At 39.1% G+C, this 26,341-nt stretch overlaps 2 protein-coding genes across 3 annotated transcripts in view; one reads left to right on the forward strand and one right to left on the reverse strand.

Moving 5' to 3' along the window:
- Positions 1-26,341, reverse strand: part of LOC115620377 — a 124,217-nt gene that overhangs the window by 72,705 nt on the left and 25,171 nt on the right. The window contains exons 2-3 of one of the 2 annotated variants that reach the window (XM_030513584.1): positions 22,382-22,606; positions 7,246-7,283 (exon numbers count right to left, since the gene is read on the reverse strand). The gene's annotated coding sequence lies outside the window, so the exon portion shown is untranslated. The remainder of the gene's footprint in view (positions 1-7,245; positions 7,284-22,381; positions 22,607-26,341) is intronic. The other variant, XM_030513583.1, reaches the window with a different exon arrangement.
- LOC115620378 lies at positions 24,370-25,775 on the forward strand. The gene is made up of 3 exons (XM_030513585.1): positions 24,370-24,449; positions 24,510-25,141; positions 25,217-25,775. Exons 2-3 carry the CDS (start codon positions 25,093-25,095, stop codon positions 25,522-25,524), a joined length of 357 nt encoding a protein of 118 aa, XP_030369445.1. The 5' UTR covers positions 24,370-24,449; positions 24,510-25,092; the 3' UTR covers positions 25,525-25,775.

Here is a 26,341-nt window from a genome sequence, read left to right on the forward strand (position 1 = left end):
GTATTCCATTTAATTCATCAATCTACAGAACATCGATACAATTCTAGCTTTGGATTTTTAATGCCAAACCTCGTGTTATACATCTGGACTTTGCAATTCACCTTGTTATTGACGTGTGATTCAGTAATTAACGAGAAATCAGTATATTGAGTCTTGATCTATAGTTCTACAAGGTCAAACGAAAGCCGTTAGCGTTAATGTTACTTCGAAAACGTATACTTCATATAGTATTACAGTATTAATATACAATATACATATAGTATTTCATTTGTCATGTTATAAAATAGACATTTCAGTAGAAAAAGACTGTATAAATCAGTTTTCATTTCGAGGCCTGCGATTTAACATTTCTAGTATAGGCTTGATCTACTGTTTAGATACTCGCAGTACTGCAGTATCATCAGAACGGCAGTCATTTTTATGTCAATTTTATGGCCGCTCAGTCACAATATTCCAATGAACATCCGTTGGTGTATGTGAGTGTGTGTGTGATTCATGCGTCATATTGCGAAATTAGTGTTTTGTTTATTTTGTTGTTTGTGTCTTACAAACAGACATAGTTCAAGGTCTATACCGACTGAGCATAGAAAAGCTTTTCTTTCTTTCTTTTTCTTTAAATGACATAACTTTCGCATTCAAATGATTTATGCAAAATGCACATGAAAAGCAATAGCAGCGACAACAACAAATCCAAGACGACACATGAGGCTTATCTCAATGAGAGGCTGCCGCTGCCCAAACACGCATTAAGTTTTGGCCATATGCGTGCAGCTATCCATAACAACAACAATATCAGAAGTAGCAGCAGCAGCAACTACAACGCACAAGCAGCGATATTGATAGGCGCAATTAATTATACGCGCCTCACTCTGACAGTAAGCGTTTTTCCTCGCCTCCGATCTCCCGATTCCCCGATCGACGAATCCAACGTTCAAACGATCGTTCGTGCTTCATCGTCCATCGACGTCGGAGTCGCTGTCGTCGTTGTTGTAGTAGTTGTAGTTGTTGTTTTTGTCGTTGCGCGTATCAATGACCAAATGACATATTAGCCTTCGTCTTAGTGTAAAAAGCCGCGATAACTTTGGCGGACCAACGCATGCGCTGCGTTGAACGCACGCACGCACACACACACACATACACACACACACACACACACACACCTTCAACACCGCCATCACTTCTCGTATTTGCCTAGAACTAGTGTTGTTTATGTTGTTCGTTGTTCTGCTCGCCCGGCCAAGCCAAGCCAAGCCAGACCAGGGCAGGGCAGGGCGGGCGGCTAGCTAATCGTTTATTGAACCCGTCTGAATATAATGCGCATACGCAGCGTGTGCCATGCGGCTTTTGTGGTTAGTTTGGTGGTTAGCAAACTAGAGCGGCAGACAGATAGAAATACAGCATACCTACATATGCTTGTGTGAGTGTATAGCGACAGATATACGAATAGATAGACGGCCATATATGTATTTACGTTAAAAATGTCCCACTGTGCTGCTCCGTTGGCCTGCTGGCGCGTTGACTGCTCGAAATTACTACTGGAAGAGCATCGACAGCGACAGCGACATCGCTGAAGTCGCAGCTGGGCACAGCCCAAATGACGACCCCTTGGGGTGTGCGCGTTTTGATTAGCACCAGTGACATGTGAGCTTTTACGTGGTACGTTTTCTGGAAATATGAGCAGCCAAGTGACTTTATCAGCAGCCACAATTTCCAGGCTCAGTCTTGGCGCCGTGCGACAATGCGGCAACTTAAGCCGACAATGACGTCCAATTACTTAGAAACACTGAACTATATTTGATCGGCTGAGACTGAAGAGCTTAAAATCAATCAATACCTTCGTGAAATTACAAATCTATTAAAAGATTAACTATTAATGCAATTTAGTTGGGAAATAAAAATTTCACTTCATTTACTCAAAATTTGGGACTTAGGGAAAACTTGGTGAATTTCCAAAAATAGTCGATTTACATAACCTTTTTGATACTTTTTCTATACTATCATACTAAAAACTTTCTTTATAAAAGATGGTTTGAAGCTTAAAGCACAACATTGTTCAAATATTACTATTATTAGTATCATAATTAATTAATTATCATAATGCATGGGTTCTTGTTATGGAACTCTGGGCTGAGGTATTATGTATTTGTTAGATAATATTTACGTTTAAAGAGTCTGCCCCTATTCAAATGGGCTACGCTGTATTTCTCATGAGCTTCAGGCAGAGTCAGAACATGAAGATGCAGTTTCAAAAGCAACTCCCACACTTTAAGTAGCTCGTTTAGGGCATTTGTCACGTCTTTGTTGCTGCTTTTGCTGCTGTTGTTTCTCGCTGTGCCATTCCCCTGTAGCTTTTGGTCGAAAATTTACGAGCACAACTGCTTAGAATTATGATGGCCACGCACTGGCCAAGGAAAGGAGCAGCAGACCGTAAGCCCCTATAGGTTTGGCTTGAGTCGTTGACAGGAAACAACTGATATTGCCAGTACAGCCGCATATGCATGTGGCTGGCCATAGTGTGGGTGAGTGCCAGGCCTTTGCAACTTACTCGTATATCGCTGTCATACTATCTATTTCCAGTATTTCTGTTTTAAATACACCAATCATTGCACTCACTGTCCGCTCGGCCACGAATACACAGCATGTGGGTGTGGACGGGACGGGACAGGACGGGCGTGTCGCCCGCCATATGCGGCCGATAGAATCGGAGGTGTGAACGTTTTTATTGGGTTCGACTGCAAATTTATAGAGTGCCATGTGCCTACGCGTCACTTCCTATGACAGTTAAGTTGCTTGGAAATACGCTGCAAAAAATTGTCAGTTACCGCTGTGTAATCAGCCGCAGCAACAACAACAACAATAGCAATATGAGCAGCAGTGGCGACAAACACAATCATTATAGAAATTGCAAGGTTAGGAGACTTAATCGAGCGCAGCCCAGCCCGGACTAGCCCGGGCCAGCCCGGCCCAGCCCAGGAACTCGGCCGACCTCCAGAGACCACTCGAGATCACTCGCACTCACTGATTTGCTAAACAATTACGCTCTGGCAACACAACAAATAGGCTGTACAAGCACTTTAGATAAAAATCTTAATAGAATTGCAAGGCGAATTGCAAACACAAACACAAATACGAGTACGAATACTCGTACAAATACAAAAGAGCGTCGTCGTTGACTGCGAGCTCGACTGAGACTGCAACGTAATGATATTTATCAGTAATTCTACAATTTCCATGGGCATCATCATATTTACAAGTTAATATTTACGCTAACAAGATTTACAAAGTTTTGCGAGCAAGCGCGCCCAAAGCTAAAGCCAAAGTCTATGTCTATGTCGACGTCTGCGCATGCGCATTCTTCCCCTTCTGTGTCTGCATCTGCGTCTGCGTCCGCGCCTGACATTGAAGCGGGAGTCTGCGTCCGCTTACAAGGAACTGCCAGTCGACAGACAAAAGGATCGACATGGGAATGGGGCAGACGACGCGACGCGATGCGACGCGACGCGACGATCGCGACATGAGTAGACAAGCGAAATGCTTGTTAAAGCGCAAAGCATGTAGATTTCATTAAAGATATCGGACTGCACAGATGCAGATGGAGCTGCAGTTGGAGCTGCGTCGTGTTGAAGGGCGCACAAGACAGGCGTCGAGAGCACTCTGAAGTCTGCCACTTTGCATCTGGCAACATACATGTGATTGAGAACAGTGGGTGATAAGTCAGGGCAAATGAAAAATCATATATAGTATGTACATTTTTTAATTCACAAAAGCACAGGAATTGCGATTTCCGACCTGAAAAGCTTGCTCCCCCCCAGCAATCGATGTTTACAAGCTCTAAAAAAAAAGAAGAAAATTCGAGTCAGACTTGCCTTCTAATGGTCTATTTTCTTATGATAGTATTTCAGCTTACAATATGCTGAAATACCCGATTCGATTTCCTTTGTGAGGCCCTATAGACTAAGTCATTTGACTGAATTTTATTTTTATTTTCATTAGTACAGTCCACGATATAGTTCTTGACCGATCAAAGGACAGCTTTCCCTGCATTGTTTGAGTTTTGGGGTGTTGTATTTAGAGATTTTATCTTAAATGGTCATCCATCAGTATTAGAGAAATTCCAAAGAATCCCAGCAGTACTGATGAGGATGCTCTCCAATATACAAAATGACATCGACGCTCCAAATTTATTTTACTTTGGCTCTCTAACTTCAACTACGCATAGCGACTAATTATTTATACACCTCGTGAAGTTCATAAGCGATGATGTGCATGGTCAAAAATTTGCTACTTTTTAAATACCTGGCCCAATGTGCTGCGGTGCAATATGGGGTATGCCACAAGCTCCTTCTCCAATGAAATCAAAATTCAGTCCGGGTTCTAATGGACTTCAGCGGCGTAATAGTTCCGGCAATAAAATAGCAATTAAGTGTCTTTATGGACTGTTCTGCAAACCTCGGCTCATTGGCATCCTTTTATGGGTCCATAAAATTACATGTTTACGCATGCAACAACAACTTTATAAGAACATGTGTTGCCCCATAGGGCCATTCTATTCGATATGCTCCAAGCTTGTGCTGCGCTTTTTGGCGCAAATATTTTTTAGGGCTTTCGCATATCCTTCGCTTTTTTATGATTATTGTGGGCATAAGTTTGTGTGAGTTTATAGGTTTATGGCTTACATATGTACATATGTATAGTGTAATGCCGATAGCGGAGAGTAGGATTGGGTTACCCTCCAGAGTTTTTGGGGGCGTTTGCAGTCAGTGTTTATTGATTTTAAGTGTGACTTTATGTTGTTCTCTGAGGGAATGCACACAAACAGCAAGTCCATAAAATAATGCATAGGTCTCCTTCTTTGGCCAAGATGTGGAGTGTACGATTCGTTCTGCATGTCAACTTCATAAGCAGCGCATACGATTAGCACGCATGAGTAGCATTGGACAGGCCTAGATTGCCGCACGCTGGGCGCTGTTAATGAAAAGAATAAAATACATGCTCGGGGCTGGACTAGGCTGGAGGAAAGCGAAGGCATTACAAAAACAGCGGGCAGATTAAGCCAAATCAAGCAGCATTAGTTGTGGCGGCGACTTGTTAGGGCGCAAACATCCAGCTGGGCACAGAAATGATAAATTTTTAAATGGAATTTACTGTCTCGATTCATCTAGTATTCACTGTATAATTACACTCTTGTTCTATAGTCTTTAAATTCACCGAACTGTATTATGGCAAGAAATTGTAATTATTAAGTGGAAAAGTGTCGCATACGATGCTTCTGATGCTTCATTAGACAACTCGTCAAAGGCCTGGGACAAGTAAGTCTTTCAGATTTAATTAGAAAAGTTTGGAATCTCCTACATTTATGATAGAACATGAAGTGATGGCGAAAGAATTTCCGCTTACTAACCGAACTAATAACTTAATTGCGTTAGAAACAAGCTAGAGCGTGCATAAACGTAATAAGGCTTTGCACATATAGAAGCGAAGCCCACAACATAGCCGTAGGTGGGAGTCTATTATTTAAGTATAAGCCGGATATACATACGAGTACCTTATATACTTTGGCAATTTCTTTGTGAAGTCTAAATCTACTTTTCCACAAATACTAAAACAATATTTCAAATGTAAAACATTATATTGATAAGAGAGACTCTCTGTGGAATAATTCCTGGATTACGTGACGAGGAGGAAGAGCGGTATTTAGCGATATATTAATAAGTTTGTATATTTAGAAACTTGTTCTTTTTATTAAATTGCAACATACGTTGTAGTATTTCGAATTATTCAAACAAAGCAATTTGTGTTGTGGTTATATAAGAATATTGTAAAAGCGATTTAATTATTGGAACCATACAGTTTTTTCCAACCTATAACAACTCCCGGAAGGAGTCTGCTCTTGGAACAAAGGAACTCATTGATTAATTCGTTTACTGATTATCAATCAAAAATAGTCTGTAATGCAATGCAGTTGTCTGGTGACGCATGAGAGTAATTTGATTCTCTGTCTCTGTTTTTTGTTTCAGTCTATCATAGAAGCGTAACATCACGCCAGTTTATGGGCTTATCTTTATATCTGTTTTCACTCATGATTGTTCAAAGGTGTTAGTTATCACCGTTGTTTTGGGCAAAGACTCAAGACATCACTCTGTTGAATGATGCTTCACTGCTCTCTTGTTTTGTTTTGTTTTGTTGTGTTGTGTTGTGTTGTTTCACCTTATTTGCTCAACTTGTTTAGAAATTAATGCGAATTCGATTTTGTAATGTTTTTGTGTATGTGGCTTGACGACTTTGGCAATGTATTGAGTCATAGAAAATTCCCCAGAATCTTTAATTTGCAAGACACATACACCGATACATGAAGAGACGGGTGTCTGTATAATGAACGTCTGTGCATTAAAGAATTGTTAAATATTTTTTCTGTTTGGCCATTCGAGTGCAAACTGTTTGGAAAGCACAGAAGCGCGAATTTTAGACGATACACGACATCGGCCTGCATATTTGCATAAGAATTAGCCGAAATCTTGTTTCCAGTTAGGGAGGCCACGAAAGCACATCACGGACGAGTTTCAAGCTGTGGGTGCTCACAAATAACTTGGCATGTACACCATCAGCAGAAGCAGCAGCAACGCAAAAAACACCAAACAGGCCCATCAGTACCAGCGGCAACAGCAACAACAACCACAAATCGAAACATTAGCAAAAATAAAGCTAACAAAAAACATCTACGGCAGGCACAATTTGAATTTTTGTGTGTACGCGACACGAAACACGTTTTCCGTATACATTTTGTTTTGGTATTTTAATATACCACACACACAATAATATACTATATATATATATATATATATATATATATATATATATATATATATATATATATATATATGTAGTATACATGCATATAAAGATAAATAAGTGAAAAACATGGTTCAGAAAGGCCAGACAGACAGACAATACATTAGCCCGATCTGCGACCAATGGCCAATGACTTCGAAAACATGTGTCGATTAACATAAACGATCTCCGTCCCGCCACTCGAACGTAGCAAGCAGGGAAATGGAAGATTTTTGAAATCTTTATTTTTGTTTTTAGTTTGTGTCAAAATGCATGGCTTGACATCGCAAATAGTTAATATACATATATCGATTTAATTGGCTTGTTTGGAAATTTTCGATTTCGATTTCGTTTTTGTTTTATTTGTTTCGGGGTTTGCGAAAGTTTGTTATTCGTAAAAAGAAATTCGTTACATACCTATTTGTGCAATTTTAATGCAAAACTTCTGCGCTCGTCTGCAAAGAGAAAGGCAAAATGGTTGTTTAGTTTTCGTTTTCTCAGTTAAGTTGTCATCTTATCTGGGACGCCTTTTTATTATACAAAATATTGGCACAATATTTATTTATTTCTCTTTTTTTTTTTGTAAAAGTATGTTAATTTGTGACTTCAGCCACACATACATATGTTTAATAAGATGCATAAATTTGCTTAGGAAAATAGATAAAACCTGCTATCTGCGAGTCAGTCGGCTAACTAAACATTCAATGTAGACAAAATAACTGATTTCTTGTATTCCTTTAGGCTTTACAATTTTTACACCATATTGTAATAGTAAGTTTTTGTATTGGCCATCCGCATATCAAACCCACCTATTGGGCACTTGATTTCAAACAGCTGTATTGCAGAACTCATAGCTGACCTTTGATTTAAAATTGGAATCCTTGGTAACCTACTTCTCATAGTTGAGGTAAAGTCGAGAACATAATTCTAATTAATTAATTAATTATCTAAACTGATTGTGAAAGCAAATAAATTTTAGTTAACCAAAAAAAAAAAAAAAGAACCCTTCACAACATAAACATATTCCTCCATGGTCATGAGACGCAATGTATGTGAACGCACTATCTAATTTTTAAGGTATTTGGCATTAGCTTATATAGTGATCCCTACGAGAGATGATCATTATCATTTTTGTCAGTAGTTTACAGCTATCTAAGACATTGACCTTTAACAGTGATAGCCATCTATCATTCTACCTACCATTTCTCCATACAAACTACAACCACACTTTTTAGTGAATGGTTTTAGAGAGCACGTAACTTCTCCTATAGATGTATACAAATCAATTTTGTGTAAGTACCTTTCTAAATATAAACGTATACATGTGTGTACGATTTCTGCCAGACAATCGATTGACGGCTGAAGGAATGTAGCTTCTCCCAGTCGTATAACTTACTGAACAGATTGCTACTCTCCATATACTATAGTCTGGTTTGTTTTGCAATTCAATCAGCTGACTTGTCTGACATTGGCATGTCTAGAAATCTCGCTGTTATACTATGTGTGTGCAACAAACGGAACCAGACGTCATTTGAAATACAAATCGCTTGACGCACATCAAGCAGCAGGTTTGCTGCCATGGCCAACAGCAACAGTCAGTAGAATTTTTAAACTGGTTGCTCAACAACTTAAAAAGAAGGCGAGGCGACGGCAACTCGCACATGTCCTAAGTATAAAAAATGCAAAGCGAATTCCATTAGATACTCTTTTTTAACTTTCAAATGCCGCACATATTTCATAGGCAGAAGGGCGTGGCAACTGGTAGCTCCACCACTGACTTCTGACCACTGTGCGAGTACAGTGGCCAATTTGCGTGTGTTAATTGAGACTAAACAGCCGAGTGGTGCAGGCTGAGTGGCTGCACGGTGGCGGCCCTAGCTCTTTGATTAATTATGGACAGGCTGTCATAATTTACATTTCAATAGAGGCAGCAGCGCCGGCTCGTCAGTCCGACAGCTCGAATCTTAATTTGTTGTATTTGTGGATGGGAGGCAGGGAAATAATAATGATAAATACAAAATAAGAGGCAGGCAAGCGATTAGTTCGCGACAATTGCATGCAAGAATTCAATAAAGAACTAAGTGATAGATGACAATATACTATATGAGTGTATACTTGTATGTACTTCGACTGTAACAAATGTGGCAGCCGAGACAGAGGGGGTTTCGTAAGCTGTCTTGAAAATGAAAGCCTATTGACGCCATGTCTGTTGACTTAACCCACAAAGGAGCCGCAGCTGCTGCTACTTGACCGCAAACAGTTGACAAATCATGCGACACCATTCAAAAGATTTACTTTTCATGATGGTATCGCACCAAAATAAACATAAACGTGCCTCAGAATTAATCCGCCAATAGCCAAGAGACCCAAGAGACCCCCAAAAAAAAATACGCAAACTCATTGCCTAATCAAAAGTAAGAGTAGAAATTGTTAATAAACTTGTGACCGCCGAAACGCTCGAATGCGAGGCAGCAAACGCAACAATCACAAACAAATACAATCAGCAATAAAAATAAAACAAAATCAAAAGCGGAAAAGACTCTGGGCCACTGCGTCCAATGGCTGGAGTGCCCTGGCTGCGCATTAACCCATTTAGACGGCACTGGGACTGGACCACTTGGTAACCGGCTGCAATTGAGCCAAGCTGTCTCAGCCGCTGAAGTTGTTCAAGTGCTTGCGTGCTTTCGGCTTATTGATCATCGCAATGAACGCAATGGCACTTGGAGGTATAGCAGGCAGACCTAACAGGGCTGCAGATGCAACTACCGACAAGCAACTACAACACCTCCGATATAGCTTCCAAAATGTTGTGGGTGCCAGACAATTGGGCTGGCTAATCAGCCACCTGCAACTGACAATTGGCCGTCGCGCAATCTAAAAGCCTGCCAATCAGTCGCTGATTGGCCTGCCGCAAGAACCCATAACCATTGCCATAAATTATAAGCCGAAATGCATTATAACTGCGCAAATGTTTGATTGGGCTGAGCAAAGACACAGCGGGCAACTGCCAAAATATTGCACACACGAATTCGTTAGGCATTTCAAAGGTAAATCGGTTTCGAAAGGTAATTGACAGAATAATTCTAGACACACACAGCTTTGACTTTCAAATGCGGACAGACAGTGAATTGAAAATACTCGCAGTACAAATTGTTAAAAGGCACACGGGCAATGAATGTAAGAGAGTCACATTTGGACTCAACTCAGTCGAAATGGGCAGTTGATAAAACAGAAAAGGCACGTCGAAGTGTATATACCCTATATTAGCCGATTGCTAGAGTTGCCCCGCCCTACACCACAATCCTTTAACTAAAAGAAAGTTTGAGCACCTATCGATGCTAAAGTAAACCGATTTCGATTGTGATGAGAACAAAAAGAACGATTCGAAAATATACATATTCGTATGGCGCTTTGAATCGAGCATAATGGCTCGCTCTCACGACTTACTCACTGATATACTCGTAGTATAGTAGGACTGCGTTAATTGATTTCTGATTTCATGTATGTTTTCTACACAAGAATTTCATTGCCCCAGAGTGAAATATTTCGGTTGCTTTATCAGCTTTTGGCTCCACGCCTCAGAGAAAAGTCTAAAACGACTTATCAAATATTTTTGTATACGTAGATCTTTTTGTCGCTAGAGTATGTCTGCCCTGGGAGTGTGCGTGAGTCTAATCGGGTTGAATGGTTCATTACGCATGCACACAAGCGTTACAAATTAACCCAGATATTTACGATTATTAGTCTTAAATTTGGGTATTAAAAATGATTTAGTTTCTATAAAAATTGGAGCGACATATACTGTGCATCCGACTGCCACTGGCGGGGATTGAAATTGTTCATTTGAGCAGTTCAAAGTGCTATCAGCTATGCAACATGTAAATTACATAATTATCAACTAGGCAAGCAGGCAGGCAGGCAGACAGACAGACAGACTGCCAGACAGACTGGCAACTTAGTAGGTTGCTTGCCACAATCGCACACTAGATGCAATGGATATTCTTTGCTGGCGCAAACGGGTTTCTAGATCGGCCACAGCCTGCTCCATTTGTGTTGTACAACAATTGCTCAGGCGGAGCAAATGCAATTTGCAATTGTTGCTGTTGTTGTGATGGTGTTTGTTGTTGCTGCTGCTGCTGCTGCATTGTTGCAAGCTGGCAGGCAGCTATCGAGATGCTTAGAAGCAACACTTTTGATGATACCCAACGAGCAAACGTGCAATTTTAACGGTTGTGGTGTCAATTGCTAATGTGTTGCAGATGCCTGCATCGAGCTCCGAGTAAGAAAAGTGCCCATAAATTGCAACAAACTGATCCTGATGGTGCTATATGCCACCGGGCAACATTAAAGAACGAATAATTCATGGGTTTAGTCACCAAATGTGTGATGAAAATGGATCTTCTTTCAAGATTCAACATTCTTTAGGAACCCCACCATACAAATACAATATTGCAGCATAAATATGTGGGTAAGAGATTATAACATTCAATGTAATCTTGAAATACAGTAAGAGCACAACCGTAAATGTTTCCTTAAAGTCTTTAAAACCTTAATGTGTAGTATATTTGCAGTCGAAACCATAATATTCTCTCTCTTGCAAAACTCTCGATTCACAAACGATGTTTGACTTATTATATGAATTCTTGATTAAGAAAGCAAATTGAGGAATGTCATTCAAATGGTTGAGTTTCTTCGACTCTGTATATAATACGAGTAGTGTGTATAAACAGACATTCGAATACTTATGTAGACACATACTCCCTTGCTGAGTCACGTTGATCACGTGCCTTCGCCTTGCACTGAACTTGTAACTTGATTTCGCATTATTCCGGTTAAAAAATACTTTTTGGCCGTGTCATAAATGCAAGTCAACGCCTAAAGCACTCCAATACTATATAGTGGAAAAAATATCGGACGCGTCAAGAAATTAGCCAAAACAAACTATCATTTGATTTTATGTATTGTGCGACCGCCTGCCTGCTAGCGACAATTAGGCGTGTTTGTTATTGTTGCTGTCGTTGTAATTTTCATGCGACAAGTTTTCCCAGATGTTATTTCTTTTGTTGTTGTTGTTATTATTAGCGTTGTTGTTGTTGTTTGTTTAGCTACGCTCGTTTTCGACATTGCCAAAAAACATTGTGCAATAACAATTTGCGCTAACTGCGCAAACAGCAAAAATGCGCATTCAAGCTGTTTTTGTTGTTGTTGTTGTTGCTGTTGTTGCTGTGGCTGGACATTGCAGTGCTCGCTCGCAGGTGAGAAACAAAGCCAGGTGTTGCGTGCTGGGGGGCAGGGAGACGAAGAGAGCTGGAGTAGGAGAAGTTGCAGCGCAGCTTTTTGTATTTTTTCAATACATTTTTTTCCTTCAGTTGCTTGCCACATACTCGCATGCAGTATATGAAATAATATTATTTAATAAATTTCGAACAAAGCTGCTGCAATTGTAGAGCAAAATAAACCGAAATTTGTTTCACACAGTTCATTAAGGCAAACAAACAAACAAACAAATAAACTTTAATTGTGCAATCATTTTTGTTTGGCAGCGACACACCAACACACACACACACAAACACCCAGAGAGACACAACAATTTCATAAACTAACAAAGTGCAACAACAAAGACGACAACGATGACAACTGCAATATAATCGAACCGAAAATTGACTATAACGTCCAGCGCGTTGACAATAACAGTAACAACAGCAACACTCCGCACAATTTAGCTTTAATAGCTAAGCCTAATGAAGGTTAATGGATGGACGACACACATACACACATACTGACAAATACTGACACACGCACATGAAGTCGTCGAGAAAAATGCAGCTCGCCAATGAACGGACAACAAGCAGTCAGCCCGACCCGAAAATGCCTGAAAATAGTTGAAATTGTAACAAACAACAACAGCGATGGAAATTGTCGCTCTTTGTTTAACAACAACACTGACAACTGCGTAATGCATGCGAAGAGAGTTGCAAGGCACGCAAAAAAATAAATAAATAAAAAACACACATACATCGAGTTAATAAAACGATCGAATTTCATGAATTGTAAAATAAACTGAAAACCAAATTCAGTTGCTTCAGTTGCTGGTTTATGTCTTGAGGAAGCGAAGACAACAACCTCGCGGAAAATGTACGAGTGCGAGACACTAAGCGCTGGAGCTGGAGCTGGAAAAGGCGATGACGCCAATGAAAGGCTGCCTGCCATTTTCTGCAAGATGATCGGCATGCGTATAAAACACACACACACACGCAGAGACACTCTTTTTCTCTCTTTCGTATAAACACACATACAACTAAATAGGCACCGCTGCGTTGCCAAGACTTTTTTTTTCAGATATATGATAAAGACACGATTTTTGTTTGACATTTTCAAACGTTTCGAGACCTAAGCTAGGGTGGGTCGTTTTTAAATAGGTTCGTTGGAAAAATTCAAATAATTATGCCGGAGATCCCACAATATTGCTTAAAAGAGGCACATCATTGCTTAAACAAAAGAATATATAAGAGTTTCCCTAAAATGCGCCTCCATTTCTTATTTTAGCAACCGATATCCGTTGGAAACGCAATGTTTGGTTAACTCCCTAAATATAAGTAGAATCAAAAAAATACCGATACAAACACTTCCCAACCATGCCGAAGGAAATATTTTATGTCCGAGCAGTGCATCAGCTGGCTCAGTGTTTAAGTATATGGGTTACATCCCCTAATACTTTTTATAACTTATAAACTTATAAAACCGCAACCGCAAATTGTAACGCTTTTTGCCACTACAAGTCAGGCGATATAAAAATATATATCATTGCAATGGGTATGGTTAGCTAATTTAAGAAGATTACGAGAATGAATCAATTTTGTAAAATGAGAGTCTTCTTGACAAGCATGCTGAACCTATTCAGTTGGCCGGTAGTGTATGAATTTACTCTCATAAAGCAGTGGCATTGTTGATTGGTTAGTGCAGCTTATTGTGCGGCAAGTTAATTTCACTTTAACAAACATTTTGCTTGTTTTTGGTTGCCAGTTTGCAGCCAAGAGACCGCAGCAACATAGCTGCACAATCACACATACTTGTACATATGTATGTGTATGTGTGTGTATACATATATTTATATGCGCCACACCCCCCTTCCGCTATTCCCATTCCATATAGGCGCCTGGCCCGGCGCAGACAGCTCTGCGGCCAGGCGGTCGTCTGATGTCGAGGACTGTCTGTGCGACAGATCATAGAAATGTGTTGCATTTTTAATCAAAACCATCGATCAAACGGTAGTTTTATGTTTGTGAGTTTTCTATAACACACGCATACCAGATAGGGGCCGTGCTCGTACACACACATAACATACATATACATACATATATGTATGTATAGTATACATATGCACGCACATTTGACGACGTTCACTGTTTGTCTGGCTGTCTGTCACTGAGTCGCTGGGTTTGTTTGTTTGCCGGTTGCATCGCTCGTTTTGGTGTTGTCTCCCCATCTAACTGTTTGCGTTCGCGAATGCTTCAGTTGATATTCGATACTCTGCATAATGCATATCGGCAGCCGGCTGGCCTGATATATCCAGGGGTGTGCATACACCAGTCAGGGTATATGTGCCTCAAAGTGCCTTCGTAGCTCTCTGTGTGTGATTTGATCGATTGCCAACGAAAACATATTTTGGTCACTAAGGCTTTTCAGGAAATAAACGCGTTGAACGTGCCACACCAACGTCTCAATTACTCAAATGTTGTGCACTGAGAAACAACGTCCTTTGTGAAGAATGTGCAGGAACAGCAATGAGAGTCCCTTATAGCGTGCATTTGTAAAGGGTTTAATATTTTTAATAGAGAAGCACCTCTGTAAGATCCACAGTTGCATTAGCAAGTTCTTCGATTACTTCGCCACTCGTTTTCCCTTTCGGCAGCTGCCTCAACACAGCTGCTGCCATAACGCACGCTAATCACCCTGCCCTAATCTTAGCCCCTGACTGGCTGTGGCCCTCCGGCACCCAGCACGCACACAACTCCATTAGACAACCTTGAAACTGCAGTTCAATGAGACCACACCGCTCACAATCAAAAGCCCATTAACGCCTCTAACTCGAACCCCTTTTAAGCACAGCCAAGACGCTGCTGCCAAGTGCAAGCCGTTGCGACTGCCACTGAAACTGCTGTTGGTATTTGGATATTTACACACACATCGCCACGAATGTGATGAGGCTGCACAATTTCTCAAGAACTATTACAGCAGCTGAACAAAATTATACAATAGAACAAATGCTGAATGCAGCAGTGAATGCTCTCCACCCACCTTTGACAAACTCTTGGCGAGGGGAGAATAGTGTTTATCTGGTTTCTGAGAAGCATTTGGAATGCCGTCGCACACCTCTGCTCACTGGCAGTTTGTCAAAAGGTTTACACAGTGCTATAAAATCACGATCACGAACTATCAACAATTTTTTGAATAACCTTTTCATTAATATACTTATTTTTCATCTAAATCGGTGCACTATATTAAATAGCTGTAAAAGAAATGGAACTTATTTTTTATATTGTAACAAAGCTGTCAGTTTCTGATAACGATTTTGTGAATTCCAAAGTTGTTGTGGTAAACATTTCATAAATTAGCAGTTAAGCAACTCAAGAACGGGACATAATGTGATAATGTTTAAGCTGCCTTCTTTAATAAATAGTTTAAGTCGAAAACAAATACCATTGGCGAACATTTGCATAACCCGTACCTAAATAGCTAATCTTTATTGATAGAAAAAAAATTAATAAAACATTTTTCAAAACAGTTATATTATTTTCATGAATGTTATTATGAATATATTTAGACAAGTAGGGATCTATAAGTATATAGTATAAGAAACCTTAGCCTTACATTATTTTTGCATCCCAATCGTATGCTATAATATTTTCAAAATTACTTTCAATGCTCCGCTATTCCGGTCTTATTATACCTATGTATATTATTCATTTCTTTTTCGTTACAACCATAATGTGAATTTAATATTATAAGTATATCGTATAAACATAGTTTGGTTTGGTTTGTGCAACTACGGCTGGGACTGCTTTTGACAGCAATGCCATCTCAGTGCAAGTGCGTCTGTTGTCTGAGTGAGCTTCACAAGTGTGACTGTTAAATTGGCCGCCGTAATTTTAGGTCTGTTGTAAGCCCAAACACAGATGCAGACGCCAACACAGGCACCACCAACGACTGTACGAAAAAGCTAAAGCTGCCCGAAGTGCCTAAACAGCAGTCGCCTGGGCTGGACCCATAACATACAAGTACATACGTACTCGTACCATACGCGTATACGAGTCGCAAACATTGGCGGTACGTTGTTTTTGGTGGTGTTTGCTTTGACTAGAGCCATAACTGAAATGTACTCCCTTTGTCGGCTCGCTCGTATTATGCAATAGGCCCCGTCTCAATTCTCAATTGAATTTTATTACAAATTTTATGTGCTGCCTTGCTTTTTTCGTTTGTTTTTTGGCTGGCCAGCAATCTGTGCTTACTCTGGTCAGTGGGCCACCCAACGTTTAATTGGCTGTGGGTAATTAAAAGCGGCTTTTTTCTCACACACACACACACACACAGACACACACATACTCTCATACAAATTGATGGTCGTTGCAGCAAATCTTATTAAAGTGCACCGACCTACGCGCTACATACTACATTCACGATGCTAGAATTATTAACTACGAGTGACCGGCGATATCTCTGCATTCTTGTTAGTGCGTCTCTTTGGAAGCTGTGAACTGGAAAAGGTGCTGATGCTGGGGCTGGGCCTGGTGCTGGCCATTGGAACTGTCGCGCTGTCACACATTGCCCACACGCTTGGCTGCACATGTAAAGCAGCTTTGGCGCTGTCAAAGGTGTTTACTTTGGCTGCTTAAAGAGCTGACAACCGCTGGTTGGACGCCCAGTTGGCGCATCCACCATCCACCATCCAGCATCCAGCATCGACATCCACATAAGTATAACGTCCATATGAACTGACAAATCAATAGCCAGAATGCTGCACATGGATATTGAGTAGGCCGTGTCGTTGAATGCCGCCAAGTGTAGGCATTAAATCTGTCACGTTGCAATAATAAGCTATAAAGCATATCTGCCACGATGGCTGCCACATTGCAACATGGCCAAGGTTGCATTGCTGACTCTGCCTGTATCTGTATCTGTATCTGTACCTCGACCGATGCTTCTGATTCTGCGTAGGAATACGCCAAAGACAGTTGTCTGGTCGCTCTAATTAAATGCGGTTGCCAAACTGGGCGACAAGAACATTTTGTAATGTTTTCAGCTATGGGATAGCAGCTCATTAAAATACTTTGCTGAGGAGTCAAAAACAGCCTATGAGCCGAACATAGGCGGCTTTGATGTGTGGACCATAGAATGCTGCAAATTCAGTAAAATGTTTTATTTCTTATGGAAAAATTTGAATATTAAAAATTACCTACAGCTCTAGCAGACTAAAAAAAAAAATATGAAAACAATTAATTTTATAATTTATAAAATTAATAGACAAAGTATTAAACTAATTGTTTTAAAAAAACATTTGATATTCCTAATCATTTTATATATGAAACAATAATAATAATAAAAGTATATGAAAGCGTCATAAAAATTACACTATTTTTCTTGGGGCTGCTTCTACAGCTGGTCGAATTTAAAATGTATTCTTTCAATTATTTTAAGAATATGTGATGGATTATATGAGAAATTAGCTTCAAAGCGGACTACGGGCGATTAAATGAAATTGTTTAAATGATCGACTTCGAATGCAATTTAATTTTCGTTAGCCAATCAACTTCAGTGCCTATCGCTTGGAATATTTTGAGAGCGCAGCACTCGGAAAGACTTTGATTTGAATTCGTTACGTTTTGCTTTCATTTCAATTGCGAATTGGGAATTTATTTGTGCGCTGCCAAAGCCGAATGCTAAATTTAATTTATGCAATTTGCAAACCACAAGCCTGATGCACAAGCAGCACAAAGTAAATTCAACTGGAGTCATGCAGAGCACAAGTTATGGGAGACTAGGGAGGGGGAGTGGATACTAGTATTCGTACATGCTTTTTTCAATGCCAACTTTGATGCAAATGCAAATTTGTGCAGTTGTCTTCAGCCACTTGAACTTTTTGCGCTGCTACATCTGTTGTTGTTTTTTTGTGGATCGCAGGACGTTGTCGGTGGCTGGCAATGCGCACAAGCCAATAACAGCTCTCCAGCTTCAGTTTCCATGATGACGACGCTTATCTTGTCACTGCTCAGCTAAGCGAGATGCAGATGCAGCGAATCTACAGCGACGAATTGACGTATGTATGTACATACATTTATACATATATAGTATATAGTATACAAGTAAGTATGTATATATGGTGAGTGTTTGGAGCTTGGAACAAGCTGATGAAAATAGCACAATGCGGCGCTTGATACATTGTTGGAAGGAAGTGATCTCATCGTAAATTACAAATTACACAAAGTCACGATATCAATTTCAGATACGAGCTGTTTTTCTCTTGTTGTAGTTGTTGTTGTATTCGTAGCTTTTGCCGTTTGATGTTTGTTGTTATAATTAAATTGTTGCTGTTGGTTGTTTTTTTTTTTTGCGCGCGCGCCCCACACAATCACAAAAGAAGCAGAAAAAGAAATGCTTAAAAAATCCAAACTCTTCAGCATCAGCTTGACAGACATGAGAATTGATTAATTTACTACTCGTATACCCATACAAAGAGACAAACGTATAAAAATTGATTGAGAGAGCAGCCAAGAAAAACGAAAATCGATGCTAACTAATTATACAAGAACTTGTGTGGCAACAAAATTAACATAAATAAACAAAGAAGGAACAAATTCACATTTTGAGGGTCAAACACCTACACTTTGCTAAGTATCTGAAAACGAGTTAGAAATTTGTCTACCCGGAACTTTGCTATTAGGTCAGCGGCCAAATGCTAGAGAACTGAGACAGCAGCGGCAGCTCTACTATATCTGTAAGTATATTATAAATCTGCCGGCCCTGTTCCTATTTCCATTCGTATGGCGAAAGGTGACCCATATGGGGCCTGTTCGGTGAAAGCAACAGCATCGGCTGCATAAGCCAAAGCGCCTTTAATCAGCGCCCGTTGCCCGACTGGCTTAATTTTCAATGAAATATGTGAATGGGCACGGTATGTCTTTATATATGTGTTTGTCCCTACTTCAAAGTGCACAGTCATGCCGTGGATCGGATCGCTAAAAACTAACTGTGACCCAATATGCCAACATACGCCCACGCATATGTCAGTGTTTGGTTGCCCCCTCCCCCACCCTCTCGCTCAATTTAATTGGGATTACATTTTGTGGCACACAGCTGACGATTAATTAGTAGCCGACTTTTTTGTCTTTCATAATTATTTTCATCATCATCTGCTCGTTAATTAAAAATTCTGTGGACACTTTAATAAGCATTGACTGCATGCATAAATTCCAATTAATTCGTGAAAAATAACCACGAAAAAGCGTGAACATTTTTCAGTATACTCGTATGTATGTATAAGTAAAACATTAAACGTTTACTAACCGTAGTTTGATTAAAATAAAAAACAAACAAAATCAGCAATTAAAAAAAAAACTGAACATTGGGCCACCATCGCAAATTATTTACTTAACGATCAGAGTAAAATGTACATTTGGTATAAAATATATGTGAACTGTTTTTGTAAACTGTACATAAGTTTCCAATATATCTTTAGTGACGAATAAAAAATTCAACAGTAATATAATGTATGTGTCTAATTATTTGTATCGAATCTGAAAGGAAGTAAAAAGTTATTTCAACTTTTATATACTTTTTAAAAATCTTTAATCTTTATTTAAGAACTCTCCTAGTATAGACAATTTTTAAATTTTATAATAACTTTGACTCAATTTAATCATGCTTCTGTCATCACGATATGATATTCATATTCTGGGCTCTCAGCTCTCTCAGAAAATGATGTGTACAGTATTTTAATAATTATTATAAAATTCTTGTCCAGGCCGGACCAGTGTGCATTATTTCGATATTTTCCCGCCTTTGCTTTTCCAATAAATTCTGCTCGCAAATTTGTAAAATATTTGCATGTGCAAGTGTTTCGAAGTAAGTGGGCTTCGTTCCCCCCGCCATCCCCTTATCCGGTGCAACACTTGTAGGTGGTTGTCTCAAATGTCTAGCATGGCGTGCCTCCGCGATAAGGTCCAAAGAAAAACTGCTTACATGCCCCAAGTTATGTCACACGACAGCAAACCAAATCTTGAGCTGCACCTGGCCGCCTTACCGCCGTGCCGGCCACATTGACAGGTTGCGCCCAGCTCAGTCATGCGACATAAAATGAGCAAATAAAAGAGACAGTCGCAGGCGCAGTCGCAGTTGCAGTCACAGTCGCACTTGTTGCATTTTACAACATGTGTGTGAATGTGGAACTGTGTAATAGGAGCCGCTGTTCGCTTTTGGCTTGGGCTTTGTTTTTTTAAGCTTTGGTTGCAAGCGCGACCTTCGTCTTGGCCAAGCAGTACTCTGCGGCTGGGTCTTAATTTACGGCCCATCCTGGCAAGGTCAACCGCATTGGCAGCATGCATTGGGCCAAAAGCTTTCGTTGCCATTTTATGTGCATTACAAATCAATATAAATCGAAGAGTTATAAAAAACTGAGCAGGCCATAAATAAAAACGAGTAAAAAATGGCATAGCCACAACAACAAAAACAATCACAACGAATCAAATGAATAAAATGCTTGCAGCACAATGAAATGTCTCGAGATGCCACCAGCGACTGCAGCCGCTGGAACTGGTACTAGAGGCCAGTTGCAGTTGCCAGTTGCAGTTTGTCCGGGTGAATGGCACACTGGAGCTGCCGAGACTAAGACAGAGACTGAGGCCGATACTGAGGCTGCTGTGGGCCAGCGCCTTGATAACTGCCGTTTGCAACGCACATAAATCTTTTCACACCCAACCAGGCGTCTATCCAGCCACCGCACAGTGGTGTGGCACTCGAATCTAGCTAGATAAATAGTTTCAACTGATCACTAATTTAATCAAATTAGCTGAAAACAAATAAACTGTGTGTCTATACAACCTTCATTGAAAAAGATAAGCGTATAATGATGATTGTTTATACGTATGTATTATTAAACAAATCCAGATCTGTGCGTCCGTCTATTCGATCATCTTTTTGCTTCGCTCCTTGTGTTGAAACTAACCGACCCAGTCTGACTATATATAGCTGACATTGAAACAATAAGTCTACAAAGTTTTTGAGCTTTTGATTTTAAAATTATTCAAACCCAATTTTAGCTGATGTTGTCGCATCAATCATATTTTAATGTAGAATCTTCAAAAAATATTATATATTACGGACAAGGGGTATATAATTTAATTAGCGGTATACCGTATCCCCTTTTAACCGCCAGTTAAAGCACATAAGTTAATACTGATGCTGTTTTATGAATTAAATTCCCTAAATTTTGAACATAGTTTGTATCGGAAAAAATAGCTCCCATATATCCGATTTAAGAGACCTTAGCTAATTGTAGCATGTATACTATTTGAAAGGTGGGTCAACGCACAATCAAGCAAATAATAACAATAAACATTCTTTTAATTTCCAGTTCCATAAATAAACATAATTTTTAAATTGTCAATTTATCTTCAATAAATTTTATTTGATTAAGTGGAATGTTTTAAAAACTAAGGTTTATTAATTACAGACCCCAAAATTTCTTGTTGATACTATGTTGAAGTTGTTATTGAAACTTTAATATGCATTTGTCTTCGTTAACTCAGCGAATTTGAGTTGGGGACCACGGTATAGTACTCGTATGGGTGTGTATATTTGGAGTGTTGTAAGGTGCATGTAGTTTTGAAATTTGAGCCACGCATGAGGGAACAGCGAATGTACAAAGATGCAGCAGCTAATTACTAGAACAAACTAAGAGCATACATGTATGCAAATAGTATATGGCGAAATATAAAAATTAAGTCGCAAAAAGAGGTACTGTATTCTTAACAGCATATAGCAGTGACAACTTGTGATTATCGCTAGTCATAATTTAAAAAAATATTTGTTGCCGCTCGGCCCGTTCAGGTTTTTTTAATTGGCCAAACGACGAGCGGAATGATATCATGCAGTAATTATTTATTTTTAGCTAAATTGACAGCAAAAGTGAAAAAAAATCAAGCACAACAAAAAAATGTTGCTGATATTTAAGTGAACAGAAGAGTGCCTGTTGGGTAAGCCAGGCATAGAGGGGAGATGTGCTGCATGTATGTAGCACTGATAAGCTACTCCGCAGCTCTCAAAATGCCTATTGAATGCTCTTATCAGTTGTCACAGAGCCGAATACCCGAGCTGGTTGTGTGTAATTATTGTACACAATGGTTATATACTTGTACTTTGTCTGTTCGCGTCATATTGGAACGGGCAATGGAATTGTGAAATTTGAATTTCACTTTTCAATAAGTTTCCATTAATTGTATTATGTGCGCAAACATATCCATACTAAATAGTGTGTACGTAGATAAATATGCAAACTCACCTTTTCGAATTGTTCGCCTTGCACCACGCTGCGTATGATTGACGCCTATCCTCTGTGCAATGCGATCGCCATCAAGGTAAGACAACAACACACTTACACAGGCACAGGCACGCGCACACGCACACACACAGCACGCACACAAAACAGCAAATATGGAGAAATTAACAAACACGGTATGCCGCTTTAAATGAAATTCACCTTAATCCATAGAAAAACGCTTGGAATCTGTAATGAAAAGCAAAACAAAAGGGGCGAAAATTAATTGGAAATCAATGTGGTTGTTTTTTTTAAAGCTGTTGCTGTTGCTGTTGTTATGCTGCTATGCTGCTATAAAGTTGTGTGCGACCAAACTGTTTACAGCACTTGCTATTTCTGCTGGGATTAACAACAATAACCGCTGAGCGCGTAGGCCGAATAACAAAAACAATAGCAAATAGAAAATATTACAGCGTACACATACATATACAAGTATGTATATATTTTTTTTATTGAAATGCATCGTGTCATCTGGCAATCAACGTACACAGCTGGAAGTTTTTTTTTTGTCCATATACCATCCAGAGGAGATGGCACCAAAGAGGCGACGACGTGAAAAATGTACAGAGGCTCACTCAAGAACTTTCAAAAGCAATTGATAAGCGATCGTCTGGCCGAGCTTAGGCATTTCCATTATGCCGACTCAGTCGGCACAATCCCCTGCTTGTGCTCGGACCCAGACCCCATAGCCAAGCAAGTGAAAGAAAATTCCGATTGCCCGCGCCATTTCTATTGAGTTCAAGATAAAGTTTTTAATCAGGTTACTTATAAGCAGAACCATCAGCTGTTTAACTTAAAGGATGGCGTATAATTCGGAGAAGGCAAGTCAAATCCTGTTTCAAAGGCTAATGAAGGTCTAATTTCTTCGGTTTCAAAAATGGCGAATGAAAATGTTCTCTGGTGCATGATGGTTTTACTTTTTGAAAATGAATCAATTTGGTATATTAATAGAAATTGCATCCGAACACTATAAAGAGAATATATAGCAATGGTTTTTCAAGAGCATATAACAAAAAAAAAAAAAAAAATATTATTAGCCTGCGTTAAAAGGCAGTTCGACCGTTCGTCTGTCTGGATGAATGCCTACATTTACGGCTGAGCCCACTCTAACCAGTATGTTCCTGCCCTTCTCCTTCCCTATAGAAATTTGTCAATATACTCGTAAGTTGCTTTAATTGTTATCTCCTACAAACGTTTACATACATATATGTAGTATGAGTAACTTCACATGTACAGAACGTGTGAACATTTATAAGCTGCTGGATATTTTTGGAGTTATTTCTGCAAAGTTGTGTCTTTTTTAATTAAGACATTTTTGCTTAAAAAGGCAAAACTAATATTAAACTAGCTTAAAACAAAGAAAAAACCATATTTAATAAATACACTTATAAAAAAACTACGGAAATTTCAATATTTACACGTAGATTCAATTATTTTTACCATCGATTTTGCACCATCGTGTGTTTTAAAAAATATGAAGTGTGCACACTTAAATTTTAAATTTAATATTAAAATATTTAACGATATTAAGTCACAAGTGATGACGATATTAAATCACAAGTGATGATGTGGATGTGGTTTGATTCACGCCAAAGGTTAATTTTTTAATTTTCTTGATATTTGTTTTCTTTATTATTTTTTTATCAGCGTAATTAAAATATTATTATTTATTATTGCTTTCCACAATTCCGAAACATCGTACTTGATTTCTATGTAAGCTTAACTTTTTACAATTACTATCATTATTTTAATTTATTAATCAATTGTGATTAAATATGATTTAATTCTAAAGCTAATGACCTTTCCCAAGAAATCAGGTTGCGATAACGTACTCCAGAGTTCATAGTTCTGCTTAAAAATAGCTCCGAGTTGTGTTCAAAGTGATAAGCTCTAGCGCACAGAATGTTTCTTTTTTGCGAAGATCAGTCTTCTCGTTACACATCAGTCGATTTTGTGCTGTTCGTGTGATCAGAGGAGATGAGACTAGTTATAGCGTTCTCTTTAGTGGCATTATGCTGGCAGTTAGCAGAGTGTAAGCTTTACTGTCCTGAAATTTCTCTAAACGTCCATCGTACAACTGTGAATATTTCAGGTTTCATAACTGAGGCGCCACCAATAATTGATAATGGTTTCAGTACCATGCTGCTCCTTAAGTCCACCAATGGCAGAAGGCTAAGCGACGGCTTGGTGGATCTGGATAGTGTTCGCATGTTACTGATTAATCTAGAGCTCTATCACCTTCAAGACGAAGTGTTGCAGGCCAAGTACATGAATAAAGATTTACTCTTTGAAATGGGATCACCTCTTCAGGCGGAAGAAGTATTGAATGCATGGCAGCAATCGGAGAGTTATGACAACAATTATATTTTAGAAAAAACTGCACAGGTTTTTAGTTGAACATACTACAATTAAAAACTCTGTCAATATAGGAAACATTCCAAGTTTTTTTTTTTTTTTTTGGAAATAACATTCATTCATCTTAGTAATTATATTGCAAAGTTCGTCTTTAATTCAAAGACTTATCTACTGAGAAGCTTTTTTCTTAGGAAATTTTTTACTTGCGTTTTAATAACAGCCAGGTCAGAGTTCAAAAATAGCTGATAGCAACAGCCTCCGTTGGGCTGTCAGTCGATTTCTTGCCGTTCGCGTGTTCAGTTAAGCCTGAAAAGTTTGAAATGAAAGTGTCGCTGATTTGTGCATTGACTTGTTGGCAGTTAGTCATGTGTAAGTCCTTCCCAGCCTCCTTGTAAGCCACATAGTAGGGCATATGTATGTAATGGTCTCTCTATTCTTTTTCAGTTGCTGCCTCTGCGCCAATAAATTTTAATGATGTTCAGTTCAGTCCTCGTCTACTTTTAAGTCGTTCTGACGGCAACAGTTTTCCCAACCTAATTGCAGTCGACTATGCACGTGAGGTACTTAACGTGCTGGAACTTTATCATCTTGGACCCAATCTAGTCCAGGCAAAGATAACACCATCTGGGTTACTTTTTGAAATGCAAACGGATGTGCAAGCTAAGGAGGTGGCAAAAACTTGGATGCAAAAAAATGGAATCGCCAAAAACTTTGATCTAAGGCAAACAAACCAAGACTTCTATGACGATTAAAAAACGAAGCTTAGTTTTGCTTCAATGGAAATATTTTAAGATTCTACATTAATTGAATGGGAAATAGGGAAATCAAGATCACAATCATCATTGTGTATTGAGATTTTTTATAAATTAATTGTTAATTTAACAACAAATTTCAGCAGAATTTATTATTATTTTTTACACAATGCCAGATACATATTTTTTCTATTTTCTCTAAAATATTTGAAGCACGGAACACAATTTTTGACCCAATTTTTTAATGTTAAATTACAATTGTAAGTCAAATGAACTGATCAGCAGAACTATATAGTCATTATTCACCGAAATATGCATCCAATTTACATGTGCAGTAAATTATGGCAAAGAGCTTAGGTTTCGTATAATGAATAATAAAGGCCTGTGGCATTGGAATGGAACATAATATCAAGCAAACATTCACCCACATCTTATTGTTCAGAAGCATATACATACATACTAACATATATAATGCACTTTAATGCACTCACCATGTGTAATTCAATCTGCCGGCTACAGTTCATGAGTAATGCCATACTCTTTCACAAACAAACAAACAAACGAACAAAACAAACACAATGGCAGCCTTGACTTAATTTGCAGCGTTTTTATTTTACTTTGAAAGTTGCAACGAAAACAGAATTCACACGGCTGGTCACAGACCAGACAACCCATTTTTAAAGTCGACCGACAATGGCGCTTGGCGGTAATATTCAATGTCAAGCTCAATAGCAGCCAAAGGTAAGAGTATAGTGGCTGTGCACGGGAGTTGGGGAAGAGGAGGAATTGCGATACAATCAAATGGGATCCCACAATA

Source organism: Scaptodrosophila lebanonensis, unplaced genomic scaffold (assembly GCF_003285725.1).
Source record: "Scaptodrosophila lebanonensis strain 11010-0011.00,11010-0021.00 unplaced genomic scaffold, SlebRS2 tig00000024-arrow-pilon, whole genome shotgun sequence".
Taxonomy (NCBI): Eukaryota; Metazoa; Arthropoda; class Insecta; order Diptera; family Drosophilidae; genus Scaptodrosophila; species Scaptodrosophila lebanonensis.